We start from the raw sequence: 22,702 nt of genomic DNA on the forward strand, positions 1-22,702 counted from the left end.
TGACCGTCCCAGCACCATGTCAGCCTCCAGCCCACTGACCACCCCTGCTCCCTGTGAGCCTCTAGCACACTGACTGTCCCAGCTCCATGTGAGCCTCTAGCCCACTGACTGTCCCTGGTCCCTGTGAGCCCCAGTCCATTGACCGTCCCTGCTCCTCATGAGCCTCTAGCCCACTGACTGTCCCTGCTCCATGTGAGCCTCTAGCCCACTGACTGTCCCTGCACAATATAAGCTGCCAGCACTCTGGCCGTCCCTGCTCCATGTGAAACTCCAGCCCACTGGCTGTCCCTGCTCCATGTTAGCCTCCAGCCCACTGGCTGACCCTGCTCCATCTGAGTCTCCAGCCCACTGGACATCCCTGCTCAATGTTAGCCTCCAGCCCACTACACGTCCCTGCTCCATCTGAGTCTCCAGCCCACGGCTGTCCCTGCTCCATGTTAGCCTCCAGCCCACTGGCTGTCCTTGCTCCATGTGAACCTCCAGCCCACTGGCTGTCCCTGCTCCATGTGAGCTTCCAGCCCACGGCTGTCCCTGATCCATGTGAAACTCCAGCCCACTGGCTGTCCCTGCTCCATGTTAGCCTCCAGCCCACTGGCTGACCCTGCTCCATCTGAGTCTCCAGCCCACTGGACGTCCCTACTCCATGTTAGCCTCCAGCCCACTACACGTCCCTGCTCCATCTGAGTCTCCAGCCCACGGCTGTCCCTGCTCCATGTTAGCCTCCAGGCCCCTGGCCGTCCCTGCTCCATGTGAACCTCCAGCCCAATGACCATCCCTGCTCCATCTGAGTCTTCAGCCAACTGGCTGTCCCTGCTCCATATGAGCCTACAGGACACTAGATGTCCCTGTTCCATCTGAGTCACCAGCCCACGGCCATCCCTGCTCCATCTGAGAGTCCAGCCCACTGGCTGTCCCTGCTCCCTGTGAGCCTCGAGCCCATTGGCTGTCCCTGCTCCATGTGAACCTCCAGCCCACTGGCTGTCCCTGCTCCAAGTGAGCCTCCAGCCCAATGACCGTCCCTGCTCCATCTGAGTCTCCAGCCAACTGGCTGTCCCTGCTCCATATGAGCCTCCAGGACACTAGACGTCCCTGTTCCATTTGAGTCACCAGCCCACGGCCGTCCCTGCTCCATCTGAGAGTCCAGATCACTGGCTGTCCCTGCTCCCTGTGAGCCTCCAGCCCACTGGCTATCCTTGCTCCATGTGAACCTCCAGCCCACTGGCTGTCCCTGCTCCAAGTGAGCCTCCCGCCAACTGACCGTCCCTGCTCCATGTGAACATCCAGCCCACTGGATGTCTCTGCTCCATGTCAGCCTCCAGCCCAGTGGCCGTCTCTGCTCCATGTGAGCCTCCAGCCCACTGGCCGTCCCTGCTCCATGTGAGCCTCCAGCCCACTGGATGTCCCTGCTCCATGTGAGCCTCCAGCCCATTGGCCGTCCCTGCTCCATGTGAACCTTCATCCCACTGACCATCCCAGCTCCATGTGACCCTCCAGCCCACTGGCCGTCCCTGCTCCATGTGAGCCTCCCCCCAACTGACCGTCCCTGCTCTATGTGAGCCTCCAGCCCACTGAATGTGCCTGCTCCATGTGAGCCTCCAGGCCACTGACCGTCCCTGCTCCATGTGAACCTCAGACCCACTGACTGTCCCAGCTCCATGTGAGCCTCCAGCCCACTGGCCATCCCTGCAACATGTGAGCCTCCAGCCTACTGAACATCGCTGCCCCATCTGCGCCTCCAGCCCATTGACCATCTCTGCATCATTTGAGCCTCCAGCACATTGACCGTCGCTGCTCCATGTGAGCCTCCAGCCCACTGACCGGCCCTGCTCCATGTGAGCCTCCAGCCCACAGGCCGTCCCTGCTCCATGTGAGCCTCCAGCCAACTGATCGTCCCTGCTCCATGTAAGCCTCCAACCCACTAGCTGTCCCTGCTCCGTCTGATCCTCCAGCCCACAGGATGTCCCTGATCCACACGAGCCTCCAGCCCACTGGCCATCCCTTCACCATCTGAGCCTCCAGCCCACTGGCTGTCCCTGCTCCAAGTGAGCCTCCAGACCACTGACCATCCCAGCTCCATGTGAGCCTGCAGCTTACTGGCTGTCCCTGCTCCATGTGAGCCTCCAGCCCACTGGCCGTCCCTGCTCCATGTGAGCCTCCAGCCCACAGAACGTCCCTGCTCCGTGAGCCTCCAGCCCACTTGCGGTCCCTGCTCCATGTGAGCCTCCAGGCCACTGGCCGTCCCTGCTCCATGTGAGCCTCCAGCCCACTAACCGTCCCTGCTCCATGTTAGCCTCCAGCCCACTGACTGACCATGCTCCATGGGAGACTCCTGCCCACTAGACATACCTGCTCCATGTGAGTATCCAGCACACTGGCTGTTCCTGCTCCATGTGAGCTCCAGCCCACTGGCTGTTCGTGCTCCATGTGAGCCTCCAGCCCACTGGCTGTCCCTGCTCCATCTGAGCCTGCAGCCAACTGACTGTCCATGCTCCAATTGAGCCTCCAGCCCACTGGTTGTCCCCATTCCATCTGAGTCTCCAGCCCACTGGCTGTCTCTGCTTCATCTGAGCCTCCAGCGCACTGGCTGTACCTGCTCTATCTGAGCCTCCAGCCCACTCGCTGTCCTTGCTCCATCTGAGCCTCTAGCCCACTGGCTGTCCCTGCTCCATCTGAGCCTCCAACCCACTGGCTGTCCCTACTCCATGTGAACCTCCAGCTCCTGGCCGTCCCTACTCCATGTGAGCCTCCAGCCCACTGATCGTCCCTGCTCCATGTGACCCTCCATCCCCTTGACGGTCCATGCTCCCTGTGAGTCTCTAGCCCGCTGGCTGTCCTTGCTCCATCTGAGCCTCCAGCCCACTGACCATCCCTGCTCCATGTGAGGCTCCAGACCACTGATCGTCCCTCCTCCATGTTAGCCCTCAGCCCCCTGTCTGTCCCTGCTCCATGTGAGCCTCCAGATCACTGGCCGTCCCTGCTCCATGTGAGTCACCAGTCCACGGCTGTCCCTGCTCCATCTGAGCCTCCAGCCCACTGACTGTCCCTGCTCCCTGTGAGCCTCCAGCCCACTGGCCGTCCCTGCTCAATATGAGCCTCCAGCCCACTGACTGTCCCTGCTCCATGTGAGCCGCCAGCCCCCTGGTCATTGCTGTTCCATATGAGCCACTAGCTCACTGGCTGTCCTTGCTCCATGTGAATCTCCAGCCCACTAAACGTCCCTGCTCCATGTGATCCTCCCGACCGTACCTGCACCATGTGAGCCTCCGGCCCACTGACCATCCCTGCTCCCTGTGAGCCTCTAACCCACTGACTGTCACTGCTCCATGTGAGCCTTCAGCTCACTGTCCATCCCTGCTCGATGTGAGCCTCCACCCCACTGACCGCCCCTGCTCCATGTGAGCCTCCAGCCCACTAGCTGTCTCTGCTCCATGTGAGCCTCCTGCCCACTAGCTGTCCCTGCTCCATGTGAACCTCCAGCCCACTAAAAGTCCCTGCTCCATATGATCCTCCCGACCGTACCTGCACCATGTGAGCCTCCGGCCCACTGACCATCCCTGCTCCCTGTGAGCCTCTAACCCACTGACTGTCACTGCTCCATGTGAGCCTTCAGCTCACTGTCCATCCCTGCTCGATGTGAGCCTCCAGTCCACTGACCGTACCTGCACCATGTGAGCCTCCGGCCCACTGACCATCCCTGCTCCCTGTGAGCCTCTAATCCACTGACTGTCACTACTCCATGTGAGCCACTAGCCCACTACCATCGCTGCTCCATCTGAGCCTCCAGCCTACGGCCATCCCTGCTCCTTGTAAGCCTTCAGCCCACTGGCCGTCCCTGCTCCATCTGAGCCTGCAGCCCACTGGATATCCCTGATCCACACGAGCCTCCAGCCCACAGGCCGTCCCTGCACCATCTGAGCCTCCAGGCCACTGGGTATTCCTGCTCCATGTGAGCCTCCAGCCCACTGGACATTTCGGTTCCATGTGAGCCTGCAACCCACTGACCGACCCTGCTCCATGTGAGCCACTAGCCCACTACCATCGCTGCTCCATCTGAGCCTCCAGCCCACTGGCAGTCCCTGCTCCATGTGAACCTCCAGCCCACTGACCATCCCTGCTCAATGTGAGCCTCCAGCCCACTGGCCATTCCTGCTCCCTGTGAGCCTCTAGCCCACTGACTGTCTCAGCTCCATGTGAGCCTCTAGCCCACTGACTGTCCCTGCTCCCTATGAGCCTCCAGCCCATTGACCGTCCCTGCTCCTCATGAGCCTCTAGACCACTGACTGTCCCTGCTCCATGTGAGCCTCTAGCCCACTGACTGTCCCTGCACAACATAAGCAGCCAGCACTCTGGCCATCCCTGCTCCATGTGGGCCGCCAGCCCGCTGACCGTCCCTGCTCCCTGTAAGCCTCTAGCCCACTGACTGTCCCAGCTCCATGTGAGCTTCTAGCCCACTGACTGTCCCTGCTCCCTGTAAGCCTCTAGCCCACTGACTGTCCCAGCTCCATGTGAGCCTCCAGCCCACTGGCTGTCCCTGCTCCCTATGAGTTTCCAGCCCATTGACCATCCCTGCTCCTCATGAGTCTCTAGACCATTGACTGTCCCTGCTCCATGTGAACGTCCAGCCCAATGACCGTCCCTGCTCCATCTGAGTCTCCAGCCAACTGGCTGTCCCTGCTCCATATGAGCCTCCAGGACACTAGATGTCCCTGCTCCATCTGAGTCACCAGCCCACGGCCATCCCTGCTCCATCTGAGAGTCCAACCCACTGGCTGTCCCTGCTCCCTGTGAGCCTCGGGCCCACTGGCTGTCCCTGCTCCATGTGAACCTCCAGCCCACTGGCTGTCCCTGCTCCAAGTGAGCCTCCAGCCCATTGACCATCCCTGCTCCATGTGAGCCTCCAGCCTACTGGCCATCCCTGCTCCATGTGAGCCGCCAGCCCATCCTTCGTCCCTGCTCCAAGTGAGCCTCCAGCCCCTTGACCGTCCCTGCTCCATGTGAAACTCCAGCCCATTGGATGTCCCTGCTCCATGTGAGTCTCCAGCCCACTGGCCATCCATGCTCCATGTGAACCTCCAGCCCACTGGCTGTCCCTGCTCCATGTTAGCCTCCAGACCACTGGCCGTCCCTGCTCCATGTGAACCTCCAGCCCACGGCTGTCCCTGCTCCATGTGAGCCTCCAGCCTACTGGCTGTTCCTGCTCCATGTGAACCTCGAGCCCACTGGCTGCCCATCCTCCATGTGAGCTTCCAGCCCACGGCCGTCCCTACTCCATGTGAGCCTCTAGCCCACTGACTGTCCCTGCACAATGTAAGCCTCCATGCCCCAGGCCGTCCTTGCTCCATGTGAACCTCCAGCCCAATGACCGTCCCTGCTCCACCTGAGTCTCCAGCCAACTGGTTGTCCCTGCTCCGTGAGTCTCCAGCCCACTGACCTTCCCTGCTCCATCTGAGTCACCAGCCCACGGCCTTCCCTGCTCCATCTGAGAGTCCAGCTCACTGGCTGTCCCTGCTCCCTGTGAGCCTCGAGCCCACTGTCTGTTCCTGCTCCATGTGAACTTCCAGCCTACATCCGTCCCTGCTCCATGTGAGCCTCTAGCCCACTGAGTGTCCCTGCTCCATGTGAGTCTCCAGTCCACAGCTATCCCTGCTCCATGTGAGCCTCCAGCCCACTGTCTATTCCTGCTCCATGTGAACCTCCAGTCCACTGGCTGTCCCTGCTCCATGTGAGCCTCCAGCCCACTGACCGTCCCTGCTCCATGTGAGCCTCCGGCCCACTGACCGTTCCTGCTCCATGTGAGCCTCCAGCCCACTGACCGTTCCTGCTCCATGTGAACCAACCCATTGGATGTCCATGCTCCATATGAGCCTCCAGTCCACTGGACGTCCCTGCACCATGTGAGCCTCCAGCCCACTGGCTGTTCCTACTCCATGTGAACCTCCAGCCCACTGGACGTCCCCACACCATGTGAGCCTCCAGCCCACTGGCTGTTCCTGCTCCATGTGAACCTCCAGCCCACTGGACGTCCCTGCACCATGTGAGCCTCCAGCCCACTGTCTATTCCTGCTCCATGTGAACCTCCAGTCCACTGGCTGTCCCTGCTCCATGTGAGCCTCCAGCCCACTGACCGTCCCTGCTCCATGTGAGCCTCCGGCCCACTGACCGTTCCTGCTCCATGTGAGCCTCCAGCCCACTGGCTGTTCCTACTCCATGTGAACCTCCAGCCCACTGGCTGTTCCTGCTCCATGTGAACCTCCAGCCCACTGGACGTCCCTGCACCATGTGAGCCTCCAGCCCACTGGCTGTTCCTACTCCATGTGAACCTCCAGCCCACTGGACGTCCCCACACAATGTGAGCCTCCAGCCCACTGGCTGTTCCTGCTCCATGTGAACCTCCAGCCCACTGGACGTCCCTGCACCATGTGAGCCTCCAGCCCACTGTCTATTCCTGCTCCATGTGAACCTCCAGTCCACTGGCTGTCCCTGCTCCATGTGAGCCTCCAGCCCACTGACCGTCCCTGCTCCATGTGAGCCTCCGGCCCACTGACCGTTCCTGCTCCATGTGAACCAACCCATTGGATGTCCATGCTCCATATGAGCCTCCAGTCCACTGGCTGACCCTGCTCTATGTGAGCCTCCAGCCCACTGGCTGTTCCTACTCCATGTGAACCTCCAGCCCACTGGACGTCCCCGCACCATGTGAGCCTCCAGCCCACTGGCTGTTCCTGCTCCATGTGAACCTCCAGCCCACTGGACGTCCCTGCACCATGTGAGCCTCCAGCCCTCTGGCTGTACGTGGTCCGTGTGAGTCTCCAGCCCACTGGCCATCCCTGCTCCATGTGAACCTCCATCCCACGGCTGTCCCTGGTCGCCCAGAACCTCCAGCCCAATGGCTGCCCCTGCTCAGCTTTCCTTCCTCCTTTTGTGTCATCAGCAAATTTAGTGACCATACGTTCAGTCCCTTCATCCAAATCATTTATATAAATTATGTAAAAACAAGGGCTGCAGATGCTGGAATCCAGATTCTGGATTAGAGTGGTGCTGGAAAAGCACAGCAGTTCAGGCAGCATCCTGAACTGCTGTGCTTTTCCAGCACCACTCTGATCTATGATTTATATAAATTGTAAAGAGTTGAAGCCCCAGCACCAGCTGCTCTGGCATACCACTTGTGATATCCTGCCAACTTGTAAAAGACCCAGCTATGCTTCTCTTTGCTTCTTGTGAGCCAGCCAATCTTCTATCCATGCCAACATGTTATCACCTGCATCATGAGCTTTTATTTTCACAATAAACTTAAATACAGCACTTTCTCAAATGCCTTTTGAAAAACTAAATATTGTACATCCATTGGATTCCCCTTAATCTACAGCTCAAGTTACTTTATCAAAGATCTCAAATAAATTAAGTAATCATAATTTCTCTTTGAGAAAACATTATTGGCTCTGCCTGATTAGCTTGAACTTGTCCAAGTGCCCTGCTATAATGTCTTTAATACAGCATTTAATATTTTCTCTGTGACAGAGGTTATATTAACTGGTCTTTAATTTCCTGCTTTCTGCCTCCCTTTATTTTTGAATAAAGGATTGCATTAGCCATTTTCCAATCTAAACAAAACTTCTCTGAATCTAATGAGTTTTAGGAAATGAAAAACCAATACTTCAAGAATCTCACTCCCTATTTCTTTTAAGAACCAAGGACAAACTCTATCAGGATCTGTGGCACTGTGAATTTACAGTTCCTAGAATTTATTCAGTACTAGTTCCTTGGCAATTGTAATTTTCTTGAGTTCCTCCCTCCCTTCCAAGTTCTGATTTGCAGCTATTTCCAAAATATTACTTGTATCCTCTCTCCTGAAGACTGACACAAAATATCTGTTCAATCCTTCTGCCATCTCATTACTCCATTACTAAATACCCACATTAATTTTCTATGGGTGCAACACTTATTTTGTTAACTCTTTTTGTAAATATCTGAAGAAACTTTCCAATCTTGTTATATTTTTGGCTAACTTTCTCTTGTAATACAACTTTCCCTCCTTCTTAATCTTTTAGTAATTGATTGCTGTTTTTTTACATTCTGTTCAATCTTCTGACCTGACATCTACCTTTGTAGAATTATGTGTCTTTACTTTGAGTCTGATACTACCTTTGACCTTGTTAGTTTCTTATTTGTTATTAGATAAGGAAGAACAGCTGGGAATACCCTGAGAATTCTTCGTCAGACCAGAAAGAAAACTGCTGAAGATGGACATGAGATTCAAAGATGTTTCAGTTGTTAGAAAGTAGAACACCTTCACTCAGAACTCCTGATGTTGTGTGGGAAATAATTGGAAGTTATTGGGGTTCATAAGGGTGAATCCAAGAAAGGAGCCCTAAATGAGACGTAATGGGTCAAATTATAGTTTTATGAAACAACTATGAAACTGAAGGTAAACACAGATGTAAGTTCAGGGAGGTGAATAAGGTGGATGAGAGATGCAAAGGAATTGTAAAGGGGAAAAGTAACCCCTTATTCCTTAAATGAAACAGTTAAAACGATACATAACATTTTTAAGCAATCAAACTCGTTTGATGGAAGAAGGATTTAAATTTTCCTTTCAAGAATTCATTGAAAGCCAAAGTGACGATAGAGATAATTCAATATAAGTGTGTAGTAATCTGTCTTTAATTGAGGTTCAGAAAGACGATCTAGAGTTAATCACATTTACAAATTTTGTCCAGACTGAAGCTGGGGCTGAAAAGGTTTCAGAATTATGATGTTTAAATTGGAATTCTGATGAGGAATGGAGATTTCTCATTAACCTGCAGACAAAGTGGGAATGGTTATTCATCAGGCAACGGTAACACTCAAATTTCATAAACACATGTTGTGAGTCGCATGTGAAATTCCTGTGGCAGAACCTATGAGCACACTAATCGTGAGTGCATTAGGTCATAATATAATTTTATAAAACATGCAAGCCAATTAGCAGTCAAACTTTAACATATATTCTAGCCAGCATCTTTAATACCCAGATAAAAGCAAAATATTGTGGATGCTTGAAATATGAAAGAAGAATAGAACTGTTGGAGAAACTCTGTACACATGGAAGCATCAGTGAGGAGAGAAACAGAGTTAACATTTCAAGTCCAGTGCGAATCTTCTTTGGGGCCTGGAAAAAAACATTAACTTTTGCTCTCTCTCCACAGATCCGCAGAGTTTCCCCAGAACTTTCTGCTTTTTTAATACCCATGCCAGTTTTTGGAAACTAATCAATGGACTGCTAGTAGATTGTGGAGGATCATTACTGAAAATAAAAGTGGGACACCCAATCACTAATCTATATCAAACACATATATCCCTCCTGCTTGTTAACTCCTCAAAGAGTTCTAATAAATTTATTCGGCATGATCTCCTTTTCATGAAACCATAATGACTCTGCTTGATCATATGTAATTCTCCAAAATTCCTTGTATTCTGAAGAAGTACCAGGGGACACTCCTATTTAAAACTGTGGCGGGGAGGCAAAAGGCAGGGTGCATTAGGATGATTGGTCCAACATCTATTGTTGGAAAAGTACTAGAATCAATTATCAAGGAAGTAAATAGCACAACATTTGGAAAATCATAATTTAATTAAGCAGAGTCAGCATGGCTTCAAAGAAGAGAAATTGTTTCTGACTAATTTATTAGAGTTTTTTGAGGAAGTCACAACCAGAGTAGAAAGAGGGGAACCTATAGATGCGTTGTTCGAAGAAGTACCTCACATAACATTGAGTCATAAGATAGGAGGTAACATATGGTATGTTTAGACAATTAGTTATGGGCAGGTAAAGGCAAGTGGGGATAAGGGATCATCTTCAGATTGTCAACCAGTGGGGCTCCATAAGGACAAGTGCTTGGATCACAACTGTTTACAATATACATTAATGACTTGAAAAAAGGAAGCAAATGTACTGTAGCTAAATTTGCAGTTGACACCAAAATAGGTGAAAAGGTAGATTGTGAGAGGCATATAAACAGTTTCACAGAGAGATCGTGATAGGTTAAGTAAGTTGGCAAAGTTGAAGTATAAAATGGGAAAACATGAAGTTATTAATTTTGGAAGGGAGACAAAAGAATATTGTATTATTTAAATGAAAAGAAACAACAGCAGAAGGCTGCAACACAAAGCATCTTGGGGGTATTTGTGCATGAAACACAGAAGGCCAGTACACAGGTGCAGCAGGCAATCAGGAGGGCGAATGCAATGTTAGCCCTTCTTTCCAGGGTATGGAGTATAAGAGCTGAAAATGTGTTGCTGGAAAAGCGCAGCAGGTCAGGCAGCATCCAGGGAACAGGAGAATCGACGTTTCGGGCATAAGCCCTTCTTCAGGAATCATTCCTGAAGAAGGGCTTATGCCCGAAACGTCGATTCTCCTGTTCCCTGGATGCTGCCTGACCTGCTGCGCTTTTCCAGCAACACATTTTCAGCTCTGATCTCCAGCATCTGCAGTCCTCACTTTCTCCTCTATGGAGTATAAGAGTATGGAAGTCTTACTGCAACTGTACAAAGTGCTGGTGAGTCTACATCTGGAGTACCGTCAGTAGTTTTGGTCCTCTTATTTAAGGAAAGATATCATTTCATTGCAGGCAGTTAATGGAAGGTTCATTAGGATGATCATCAGTGTGGAGGAATTGTCTTTTGAGCGAAGACTAAATAGGTTGAGACACTACTCAACAGAGGTGATTTCATTAAAATAAATAGAAATCTTAAGGGGTTTAACAGGACAAATACTGAGAGGATGTTTTCCAATCATGGAGAACTCTCGGACCAGCAGGCATGGTCTCAGGTTAAAGGGATGCCTGAGATCAGGAGGAGTTCCTTCTCTCAGAAGGTTATGAGCTTTTGGACCTCCTTGCCGCAGAGAGCTGTGGTAACAGTGTCCTTGAGTATATTTAACACTGTGACAGATACAGTCTTAATCAGACAGGGATTCAAAGGTGACAGGGAAAGCACAAGAAAGTTAACATGAGGCTGTTCAAATTAGACATGATCCTATTGAATGGTGATACAGGCTGGAGAAGTTGATCAGCCTGTACTCCTGTTCCTATTTCTTGTAGTCTTATAGTGGAATTTTGAAATCACATAATCAGAGAGTACAGAATCGGCTCTGCATCAACAAAAAAAGCTGCTCTAAATTTACACTAGTCACACTGTCCAGAAGGTGGTCCATACCTTAAACATTATGACATTTCAAGTTCTCAAACAGATACCTTTTACAGGCTGTGAGATTTTCTGTCCAGACCATACCCCAGGCAGTGCATTCCAGACACCTCCACCAGATTCTGGGTGAAAAAGGTTTTCCTCAAATCCCTTTTAAACTTCCTGCCTTTTGCCTTAAAATTATGTGTACTTATTATTGATGCTTCAAGAAAGGAGAACAGCTGCTTTCTATCCATCTTGTCCACACCCCTCTCATAATTTTATTCACCTCAAATAGGTCCCCTCTCATCTTCTCTGGTACAACAAAGACAACATGACCTTATTCAGCCTCTCCTCTGAGCGAAACTGCTCAATCCCAATCAGCATTGCAGTCAATCTTCTGTGCCTCCCCACCAATGCAATCACATCCTTCCTGATGTGGTGACCAGAGCTGCATACTGTACTCTATCTTTGTCTAATATTAGTCATGTACAAGTCCAACACAACCTCCCTGCTCTTATGATCTATGCTACAACTAATAAAAGCAAATGTCCCATAAACCTTCCTTTGTTTTATTCCTTCTTCCAAATTGCATCACCTCACACTTAGCAGAGTTAAATTTCATTTGTCACTTATCTGCCAATCTGACCAATCTGTTTATATTCTCCTTTAACCTAAGACATTCTTGCTCACTGCCAATCTTTGTGTCACCCACAAACTTTTTTTATCATTCCCTCATGTTTTTGTCTATATAACAAGCAAAAGGAACCCATCACTGATCCCTGTGGTATGTCACTGGACACTGGGCTCCAGTCCCACAAACATTCTTTTACCACCGCCCTCCACCTCCTGAAGTGAACTGATTTTGGATTCAAACCTGCCAAGTTAACTTGGATTGCATGTGCTTTTACCTTCTTAAATAGTCTCCCATGTGGGACCTTGCTTCTACATTTCACCCTAGGGAACATGATGGGCCTGTATGCTCACAAGGCCTTTTTGAATTACTCTATGTGTTCTGCTGTAGATTTACTTAGAAGAGATTGTTCCAAGTCTATTTTAGCTAGATTATGCCTTATTTAATAAAATCTGCCTTCTCCCAGTGCAAAACTCTTTTTAGCAGGGCATTTTTCTCTTTTCCATATCAAACTCAAATATGATGTTGTGGTCGCTGATATTAAAATGCTCCCCATTGACACTTTGACCATCTTTCCAGGTTCATTCCCCAGAATCAAGTCCAATACCTTGTAGGACTAACTATATGTTGATATAAAAAGCACTGCAGAATATATTTCAAGAAATCTGCCTCCTCTGGACTCATTACACTATGACTATCCCAAATAATTTTGGGGAAGGTGAAATTCCCTAATATAATTATCCTATTATTGTTTTTACAAGCTGTCTAACCTGTCTGTGAACTGTCTACATATCTGCTCCTCTGTTGCTTGCTGATATTTGGGAGGTTCTATAATACTCTCCGAGCAATGTGACTGCCCCTTTTTGTATTCCTAAGCTCTACAACCAAAATCTCATTTGAAGATCCTTCCAAAGTATTGTCCCTCCCTACTTCAGTAACCAACTCCTTAATCAATGATGCAACACTGCCTCCTCTTTTACACCAACCCCTGGTCTGCCTGAAGATCCTATAAATGGAATGCTGAAATGTGAGTCCTGGGCTCCCCCCCACCATTTCCCACTCCCCCCCCCCCCCCCCCAACTTAATCATGTCTCTGTGATGACAACATCACAATTTCACATCAGTTTAAGACCTTAATTCATCTGGTTTGTAATAATAGTCTAGATTAGAGTGGTGCTGGAAAAGCACAGCAGGTCAGGTAGCATCTTTTTCAGCACCACTCTAATCTAGACTCTGATTTCCTGCATCTGCAGTCCTTGGATTCTAATAATACTCCAAACATTAAAGTAGAAGTCATCCAGCCTAACCTTACTCACCTGAAGCTCAACATGACTGAACTCCCTCTGCCTTGGTTCTTTTCCAAAGCAATGCTAAGTCCCTATTGTACCGCCAGTCTGTGTCCACTACCACTGTCAATCTAGTTTAAATTCTTCCCAAGAGCACTGGCAAACCCTCCTACAAGGATGATGGTCCCATTTTGGTCTATGCCACTTGTTCAAGTCCAAGTTTCTCTAGAAACAGTCCCGGTGATCCAGGAGTCTAAAATTCTCTTTCCTGCACCAATATTGAGCCATTAACTCATCTTCGCTATTCTCCTCTTGGTGCTCACTGGCACATGGCACTGGGAGTAATCCAGAGATTACAACCTTTGAGGTCCAGATCATTAGTCTATTGCTTGATGCAGACCTCATCCCTCATTATAACTATATTGTTGGTACCAATTTGTATAACTGCTTCTGAATTATCACCTTTTCCCGTCAGTTGCTCTGCAGCTGTCAGTGCCATTTTTCACTGTGGCACCAAGGAGGCAATACATCATCCTGAAGCCTTGCTTGCAGCTGCAGAAATGCCTGTCTGTTCCCCTAACTAATGAATCCTCTATTACTATTGCTACTGTTTCCTTCTTCCTCCTGTGCAGTCAGACTACTAGTAGTGACAAACATTTGGCTCTGCTTGCACTACCTTGAGGAACCAATTCTGTCACTATCTACCAAAGTGGAAAACTGAGTTTTGAGTAGGACCTCAGGGGATTCCTGTACTATCTGCTCATTGTCTTCAACTGTCTAGAAGAACTCCCTTCTTTCCTATAATCCCTTAAACTGCAGTGTGGCTACCATTCTAAATGTGCTATCAAGGTAACTCTCAGCCTCATGGACATGCCACAGTGTGTCCAGTCACTGCTCAAAACTCCAAACTGAAATTTCAGCAGTTGAGATTACTTCCAACACATGTGATCATCTTGGACACTGGATGCATGACTTCCCACATACAACAGATTACATATTCCACTCACCTGCCATTGCCTGCCGTGACTTGAAGTTACTTATTCTTAAAGATACTCCCTTCACCTTAATTTGAGTATTCTTCTCTTATTATTTGTATTTTACTTATCCCTGGTGCTTCTCAGTTAATCTCCACCTCTTGCACCAAGTTCTGCTCCTGCCCCCATTGATGTATTGAAGTTGTTAGGAAAACAAGACAGCAGAAAATATAAACCTCCTTCACTTCACCTAATTCCCACATTTAGCAAATTGCCACACTCCATTCACCACTACTTGCACTCTGTACTAATTGCACAGAACCTGTTTTCTTCTCATATTCTCATATGTACTTCTAACTCGCTCTACTTATAATAAACTCTTAACATTTTCACAATAACAGATGTTCAGCAAACTAGCATACGGTTTCCTGCTTTTGACTCATTTCCCCGTTAAATAAAGTTTTTACATTGGCAGTTATTCAATTCTCTCAGATTTTACCAAAATCTAAGGATTTGTGGAAGATAACTACTAATGTATCTCCACAGCTACACCTTTTCAGATTCAAGTTTGCATTCCATATAGAATACTTCTTTCTCACGGGGATCTGTTTTTGCTGTGAACTATTTTCTTGAAAGTCTGCCATTGTTCCTCGACCATTTTTACTGCTCAACTCCCTTATCAGACTGCTTCAGCCAGATTAGCCCTCATTCTTTTATAATTACCCTTACTTAAGTTCAACACAGTTGTTTTTGACCCAAGAGACTAATAGCAAATACATAAAAACAAGGGTCAAAACTGGGGAAAAATAAATACACTAACTGTCACCAAGAAAAAAGTAACCAGAAAAACTAATTGGTTTAAATACTGACACATTCCATGAACCTGTTGGGACACTCCTTAGGATATGAAAGGAAGTAACTACAAAGCTAGTGGATGATAAAGTCCTAATGGCATGTAGATATTCATCCCTTTTACAACAACACTGCTGTCTGGTACGCTAATTGCTGAAGAGAAGTTCTGAAAATGTGGTATGCTCACACTGGATTGAAGGGAAAATACACAAGAAGGGCAATCTTGGACTGATCTCAAGCCCTAACAGTGCTTGCTTTGAAAAGCAAAGTGTACCGACAGTTATGATTAAAAGAACAGCTAGAAAGCATGAGCAATCCCAACCAAATGGCATGGGTGGCACAGTGGCCCAGTGGTTAGCACTGCTGCCTCACAGTGCTAGAGACCCGGGTTCGATTCCTGCCTGGGATGACTGTTTGTGTGGAGTTTGCACATTCTCCCCATGTCTGCGTGGGTTTCCGCTAGGTGTTCTGGTTTCCTCCCACAGTCCAAAGATGTGCAGAGCAGGTCAGGTAAATTGAACATGCTAAATTGCCCAATAGTGTCAGGTGCATTAGTCTGGGGTAAATATAGGGTAGGGGAATGGGTCTGGGTGGGTTACTCTTCGGAGGGTTGTTGAGACAAAGGTCCTGTTTCCATACGGTAGGGATTCTAAAAAAATCAAATCAGAAATTTGTCCTTGCCCATACAGTGGATATGCATGGTTCTCTGCAAATGATAGTTTAAAGCATTCCTAACACCAGTAGAATATCCATTGCAGCCACATGCAAATTAATCCAGTTCTTTCGAGTGTCAAATGCAGCTTACTTGTTTTTCTGCAGTATTTCATAATCTTGTACTGGCAAACCAAATAAACGCTCTCCTGAAGAGTATGTCACAAACTTCCGCCATAACTCATCAAACCAACTCTGAAATAAATCACAGAAGACATGCAAAGTAATCATAATGTTCTATAATGTAGGTATTATATAAAGATTCCTTCCAAATGTGTGCAATTTTTATAAACTGTATTTTCTTACCCACTAACCTAAATTGTTCAATAATTAGGCTTACAAACATCTTTGCACAGGGGATCAGTTGGTAATGATAGGCAATTAGTCAGTAATAGTCAGCTTGAAAATAAACTCATTCAAAAGGGAACTTTTATTCAGTCTTCCATATGATTAACTGTCCACATATATCTAAATTAAGAGATTTACTCTTTTAAGAATTATTCATGCTGAACTATGGCTGACCATGAACTAAACCTTCTTTGACCCAATGACTATGATGGAATCTGGGATTTCAGAGGTATTCAAGGTGTTGTTCTAAATTGAATGGATGAAAAATTTTGGGCAGCATCTCTATATTTCACTGATAATCCATTGGCTGACTATATTTGTGGTAGAGAATCTTCAAATGCATACCTACATGGCGTTCAATAAGTTATCACATAAAAGGTTATTACACAAGACATGAGACCTGATATTGGGATAATGTGCTGACATCAATTAAGGATTGTTCGACACACAGAGGACAGAGAATCAAATTAAATGGTCTATTTTCAGGTTGGAAAGACTTAACTAGTGGATGTTACAAGGAGCAATGTAAGGACTTCAATTATTTACTGTCTATATGAATGGGTTGGAAGAAGGGGCAGAATGCAACATATCAAAATTTGCTGATGATGCAAAAACAGGGGGGAGGGCATTCTGTGATGAGGACATAAGGAATCTGCAAGGAGATTATAGGTCAGCTGGACAAAATCTCAGTAGGTAGAGCCTATTGTAAAAAGTACAAGGTTATGCACATTGGTTTAAATGGCATGGGACTCCAAAATGGCAGAGCACAGAGGGATTTTTGTGTTCTTGTGCATGAAACATAATAGATTAGCATGCTGGTACAGCAAGTAATTAAGAAAGTTAATTGAATCTTGACCTTTATTGCAAGCGGACAGGAAATTAAAAATAGGGAAGTCTTGTCATAACTGTCCAACATCCAGAGGTCCCCAGCATTACAGATATCAGTCTTCCACCAACTTGATTTGCACCACATGATATGAAGAAACAGTTCTAGGCACTGGCTAGTGCAAAGCCTTGGGCCCTGACAACTTTCCGGCAATAGCACTAATGGCTTGTGCTCCAGAACTGCTACTCTCCTAGCCAAGCTCTTCCAGTACAGCTAGAATACTGGCATCTACCAAACAATGTGGAAAATTCTCCAGGTATGTTCTGTACACATACGTAGGACAAATCCAACCCAACAATTACTCAGTCCACTCTTGATCATCAGTAAATAAACGAATGATGTCATCAACAGTGCTATCAAGCACCACCTATTCAGTGATAACTTGCTTAGTGACTCCCAGTTTGGGTTCTGTCTGGGTGACTCAGCTCCTGACCTCAGTACAGTCTTGGTTCAAACATGGACAACAGAGCTGAATTCCAAAGGTGATATGAGAGTGACTTCCTTTTGACATCAAGGCTGCATTTGACTGGGTATGTCATCAAGGCACTCTAGCCAAACTGGAATCAATGGGCATCAGGGGACAAATACTCCGCTGGTTGAAATCATACCTTGCACATGGGAAGATGGTTATTGTTGTTGGAGGTAAGTCATCTCAGCTCCAGGACATCTTTACAAGACTTTATCGGGATATAGTCCTCTGCCCAACCATCTTCAGGTACTTCATTAATAACCTTCCCTCCATCAAAAGGCCAGAATGGGTATGTTGGCTAAAGATTACACAATGTTCAGCACTATTCACAACTCCTCATGTACAGAAGCAATTCATGTCCAAATGCGACAATACCTGAACATTATCCATGCTTGGGCTGACAGGTTGCAAATAGCATTCATGCCACACAAATGCCAAGCATTAAAGTTCTCTAATAAGAGACAATCTAACCTCTGCCCTTTGTTATTCAATGAATGGCATTACCAATACTGAATCTCCATCTACTAACATTCTGTTGAACACCATTGGTGAGAACCTGATCTGACCTCACCACATAAAAAACAGTGGCTAGAAGAGCAGATCAGAGGCTAGCAATACCTCATCTAACTCAACTCCTGACTCCCCAAAGCCTGTCCACTATCCACAAGACACAAGTCAGGAGTGTGATGTAATACACCTCACTCCCTGGGTGGGAGCAAATCAAAAAGCTTCATAAAATCCCGACAGTGTGGAAGCAGGCTATTCACCGACCCTCCAAACAGCATCCTCCTCAAACCTATTCCCCCACACTATCCCTGTAACCCTACATTTCCCATGGCTACTCCACCAAACCTACACATCCCTGGACACTATGGGCAATTTCAACATGGCCAATCCATCTAACCTGCACATCTTTGGACTGTCGGAGGAAACTGGACCACCCAGAGGAAACCCATGCAGACATGAAGGAGAATGTGCAAACTCCATGCAGTTGCCCGAGGGTGGAATTGAACCCGGGAACCCTGGCACTGTGAGACAGCAGTGCTAACCACTGAGCCACCATGCCACCCTAATCTTGATATCATCCAGGACAAAGCAGTGGTTTGATTGGCTCCACATTCACAAACATTCAGTCACTTCACCACCAACTCTCAGTAGCAGCAGATTTTACCATTCATAACACACACTGCAGTAATTCACCAAGGATCCTTCAACAGGACCTTACAAACCCAAGGCATTTAACGTCTGGAAGGAGAAGGACAGCAGACACACAGGAACACCACCACTCGGAAATTCACCTCAAAACCATCCCCCATCCTAACTTCAAAATATATCACTATTCTTTCATTGTCACTGGGTTAAAATCCTGGAATTGCCTCCCTGTCACAAAGCTGATCCCTTTTTCTAAAAGCTGTTCCTTTCCTCACAGATACTGTGTCCTTGATTTTTTTCAGAGGGGTCGTAAACAGGCTGGGTTCCAATTAGACTGGTTTGGTACAGAGATTAAAGGATATTGAGAGGCCTTTTTGTTTACACATAAATAGATGAGACTCCAAGCCAAAGTGGTCATATTTTAGAAGTGACCTGTTTAATGAAAGGGAAGTGGTCAGTTCTCCAGCTGAGCAGTTCAGTCGAGAACCAGTTGGGAGTTCAGCAGTGTACTGTGTTAACAGGCTCTCTCTCTCTTTCTGCCCTTCTAACTTCAGTCTGTAAGCATCTATTACATTTTTTACTGTGTTTTAAGGGTGCTTGCTTATTGGGACTGTTATGTATGTTCAGGACAGCACAATTAAGTCTAGTTTAGATAGACTGAGTTCTGTTGGGGTTCTTTATTCTGTTGTGTTTCATTGTGTAATTTTGTGAATATATTTTTGTCTGTTTTAAAACCAGGTAGTTAACCTAGCTAGCTTGCTCTGGGTAATTTTCACTGTACCAAATTGAAAAGTTATGGCCTGGGTTTCCTGCTCAAGAATGTTTTGAGTGGTCTGGCTTAATCCATAGCATCCCAAACAGTATGGCATAAGGACATGGATGGCAACATTTCAAGATGGTTGCTCACCACCACCTACTAAAGGATCATGAGGGACGATTTATAAATGGTGGCCCATTCATCAATGGTCAAGTTCCACGAGTCGATGAAAGAAAATGTGAAAACTGACCTGAACTGAAATTAGCAAAGCACAACACAATTATAATCAAAACGTGTGGTGCTGGCAAAGCACTGCCAGTCAGGCAGTATCTGAGGAGCAGGAGAGTCAAAGTTTTGAGCATAAAGTCTTCATCATCAACAAAATTATATATTTACAAGAATTCATGAGAGAGCAATTGTAAAAAAATGATATATTTTTCTGTTGTTTTATTCCTCAATCATCAATTTACATAGTTATTCTCTTTGCTGTTACCTGAAAGATCTGCAATCTGGTGCTGGCTTCTGCTGGTGCAATGCCTGGAACCATTGGGCCTTCCTAAAACAACATAATGAAATATAATGTTCATAAAATTAATTTTATCTGAATAAGTGTGTTCTATATTCTCAACTAAATTCAAGCCAGCAATTAAAATTTCAGAAAGTGTTAGAAGTATCAATCCACAATAAATTCACGACTGAAATTCTTAGAGATAAACGCAAAGTGACACTACTTAGATTAGATTACTTTAGATTAGATTACTTTAGATTAGATTACTTTACAGTGTGGAAACAGGCCCTTCGGCCCAACAAGTCCACACCGACCCGCCGAAGCGCAACCCACCCATACCCCTACATTTACCCCTTATCTAACACTACAGACAATTTAGCATGGCCAATTCACCTGACCCTGCACATCTTTGGACTGTGGGAGGAAACCGGAGCACCCGGAGGAAACCCACGCAGACACAGGGAGAATGTGCAAACTCCACACAGTCAGTCGCCTGAGGCGGGAATTGAACCCGGGTCTCTGGCGCTGTGAGGCAGCAGTGCTAACCACTGTGCCACCGTGCCGCCCACTTACTGATCTAACACTGTGACATGGTGTAATTCATTTTTCTACTGCACTTCAAAAGGACTGGTATGAATACAAATTCTAACTTTATTTTATATCAAAATTAATGCTGGCATCACGAACACTCCACAAGTGTTATAGCTTGATCCATTTTACTCAAATGTATGTCAGCTTTCTAATGCAGGAATACTGCATTGTACCCATAAAACATGTAATAGTAATTGATCAACAGAAATATTCTGCTTGACAGAATAAACCCATCAAAAAAAAGCCAAATTCCACTTCTGTGTAAAAAGCCCATTTGTCAGTTCTAGGGACTTTGGATGGAGCATGCACTGCAAATAATCCATGGATCAATACCATGTTACACAGTATATCACTGCAAAGCAACAATAAATGTGTCTTCCTTAATATAGACGTATATATGTGTGTAAATATAGATAATAAGTATTTTACTGATAAAAGACATTTTGCCAAAGCTAATTGTCTTGCATTCATCAGGACCAGGGTGAGAGCAGTAACAAATTAAAAATACTATACATGAATGCACGAAGCATTAGACATAAGATGGATGAGCTTGAGGCTCTTTTGGAAATTGGCAGATACGATATTGTGGGGATAACTGAGACGTGGCTTCAAGTGGACAGGGCCTGGGAAATGAATATTCAAGGCTACACGTGCTATCGTAAGGACAGACTGACGGGCAGAGGAGGTGGGGTGGTCTTGTTGGTAAGGCACGATATTCAGTCCCTTGCGCGAGGGGACCTAGAGTCAGGGGATGTAGAGTCAGTGTGGATAGAGCTTTGAAATACTAAGAGTAAAAAGACCCTCTTGGGAGTCATCTACAGGCCCCCAAACAGTAGTCTGGATATCGGATGTAAGTTAAATCAGGAGCTGAAATTGGCCTGTCGCAAAGATGTCACTACAGTTGTTATGGGGGATTTTAACATGCAGGTAGACTGGGAGAATCAGGATGGTATGGGGCCTCAAGAAAGAGACTTTGTGGAGTGCCTCAGAGATGGATTCTAAGAACAGCTGGTGCTGGAGCACCAGGGAGAAGGCAATTCTGGATCTGGTATTGTGTAACGGACCAGAATTGGTCAGAGACCTCGAAGTGAAGGAGCCATTGGGAAGTAGTGACCATAATACAATAAGCTTCAATCTGCAATTTGAGAGGGAGAGGGTACAGTCGGAAGTGACAGTACTTCTGTTGAATAAAGGGAACTATGGAGCTATGCGGGAGGAGCTGGCCAAAGTTCAATGGTGAAATACCTTAGCAGGGATGATCGTGGAGGAACAATGGCGGATATTTCTGTGTATAATGCAGAAGTTGCAGGATCAGTTCATTCCTAAAAGGAAGAAAGGTCCCAGGAGGAGGCATGGGCGGCCGTGGCTGACGAGGGAAGTAAAGAAACATATAAAGTTAAAAGAGAAAAAGTATAACATAGCTAAGATAAGTGGGAAAACTGAGGACTGGGAAGCTTTTAAAGAGCAACAGAGGATTACAAAGAAGGAAATACGCAGAGGAAAAATGAGGTACGAAGGTAAACTGGCCAGGAATATTAAGGAGGATAGTAAAAGCTTTTTTAGGTATGTGCAAGGCAAAAAAATGGTTAGGACAAAAATTGGGCCCTTGAAGCCAGAAACAGAGGAATATATTACTAGGAACAAAGAAATTGCAGAGGAATTAAATGGGTACTTCAGATCTGTGTTCACTGGGGAAGACACAAGCAATCTCCCTGAGGTAACAGTGGCTGAAGGACCTGAACTTAAGGGAATTTATATTTGCCAGGATTTGGTGTTGGAGAGACTGTTAGGTCTGAAGGTTGATAAGTCTCCGGGGCCTGATGGTCTGCATCCCAGGGTACTGAAGGACGTGGTTCGGGAAATCGTGGATGCGTTGGTGATTATTTTTCAGGGTTCAATAGATTCGGGGTCGGTTCCTGAGGATTGGAGGGTGGCTAATGTTATATCACTTTTTAAGAACGGTGGGCGAGAGAAAGCAGGAAATTATAGACCAGTTAGTCTGACCTCAGTGGTGGGAAAGATGCTGGAGTCTATTATAAAGGATGAAATTACTGCACATCTGGATAGTAGTAACAGGATAGGACAGAGTCAGCATGGATTTATGAAGGGGAAATCATGCTTGACTAATCTTCTTGAATTTTTTGAGGATGTAACGCTGAAGTTGGACGAGGGAGATCCAGTAGATGTAGTGTACCTGGACTTTCAGAAAGCTTTTGATAAAGTCCCACACAGGAGGTTAGTAAGTAAAATTAGGGCGCATGGTATTGGGGGCAAAGTACTAGATTGGATTGAAGATTGGTTGGCTAATAGGAAACAAAGGGTAGTGATAAACGGCTCCATTTCGGAATGGCAGGCAGTGACCAGTGGGGTACCA

At 46.8% G+C, this 22,702-nt stretch overlaps 1 protein-coding gene across 1 annotated transcript in view; it reads right to left on the reverse strand.

The window, feature by feature from the left end:
* LOC122540182 (dynein axonemal heavy chain 8-like) overlaps positions 1-22,702 on the reverse strand; it is a 1,370,012-nt gene that overhangs the window by 766,962 nt on the left and 580,348 nt on the right. Inside the window, exons 32-33 of the mRNA XM_087976825.1 lie at positions 19,723-19,785; positions 15,712-15,812 (exon numbers count right to left, since the gene is read on the reverse strand). Coding sequence (XP_087832951.1) covers positions 15,712-15,812; positions 19,723-19,785 — 164 coding nt within the window. The remainder of the gene's footprint in view (positions 1-15,711; positions 15,813-19,722; positions 19,786-22,702) is intronic.

Source organism: Chiloscyllium plagiosum, unplaced genomic scaffold, assembly GCF_037043375.1.
Source record: "Chiloscyllium plagiosum isolate Xiang-an unplaced genomic scaffold, Cpla_swu_hap1 HiC_scaffold_3, whole genome shotgun sequence".
NCBI classification, from domain to species: domain Eukaryota; kingdom Metazoa; phylum Chordata; class Chondrichthyes; order Orectolobiformes; family Hemiscylliidae; genus Chiloscyllium; species Chiloscyllium plagiosum.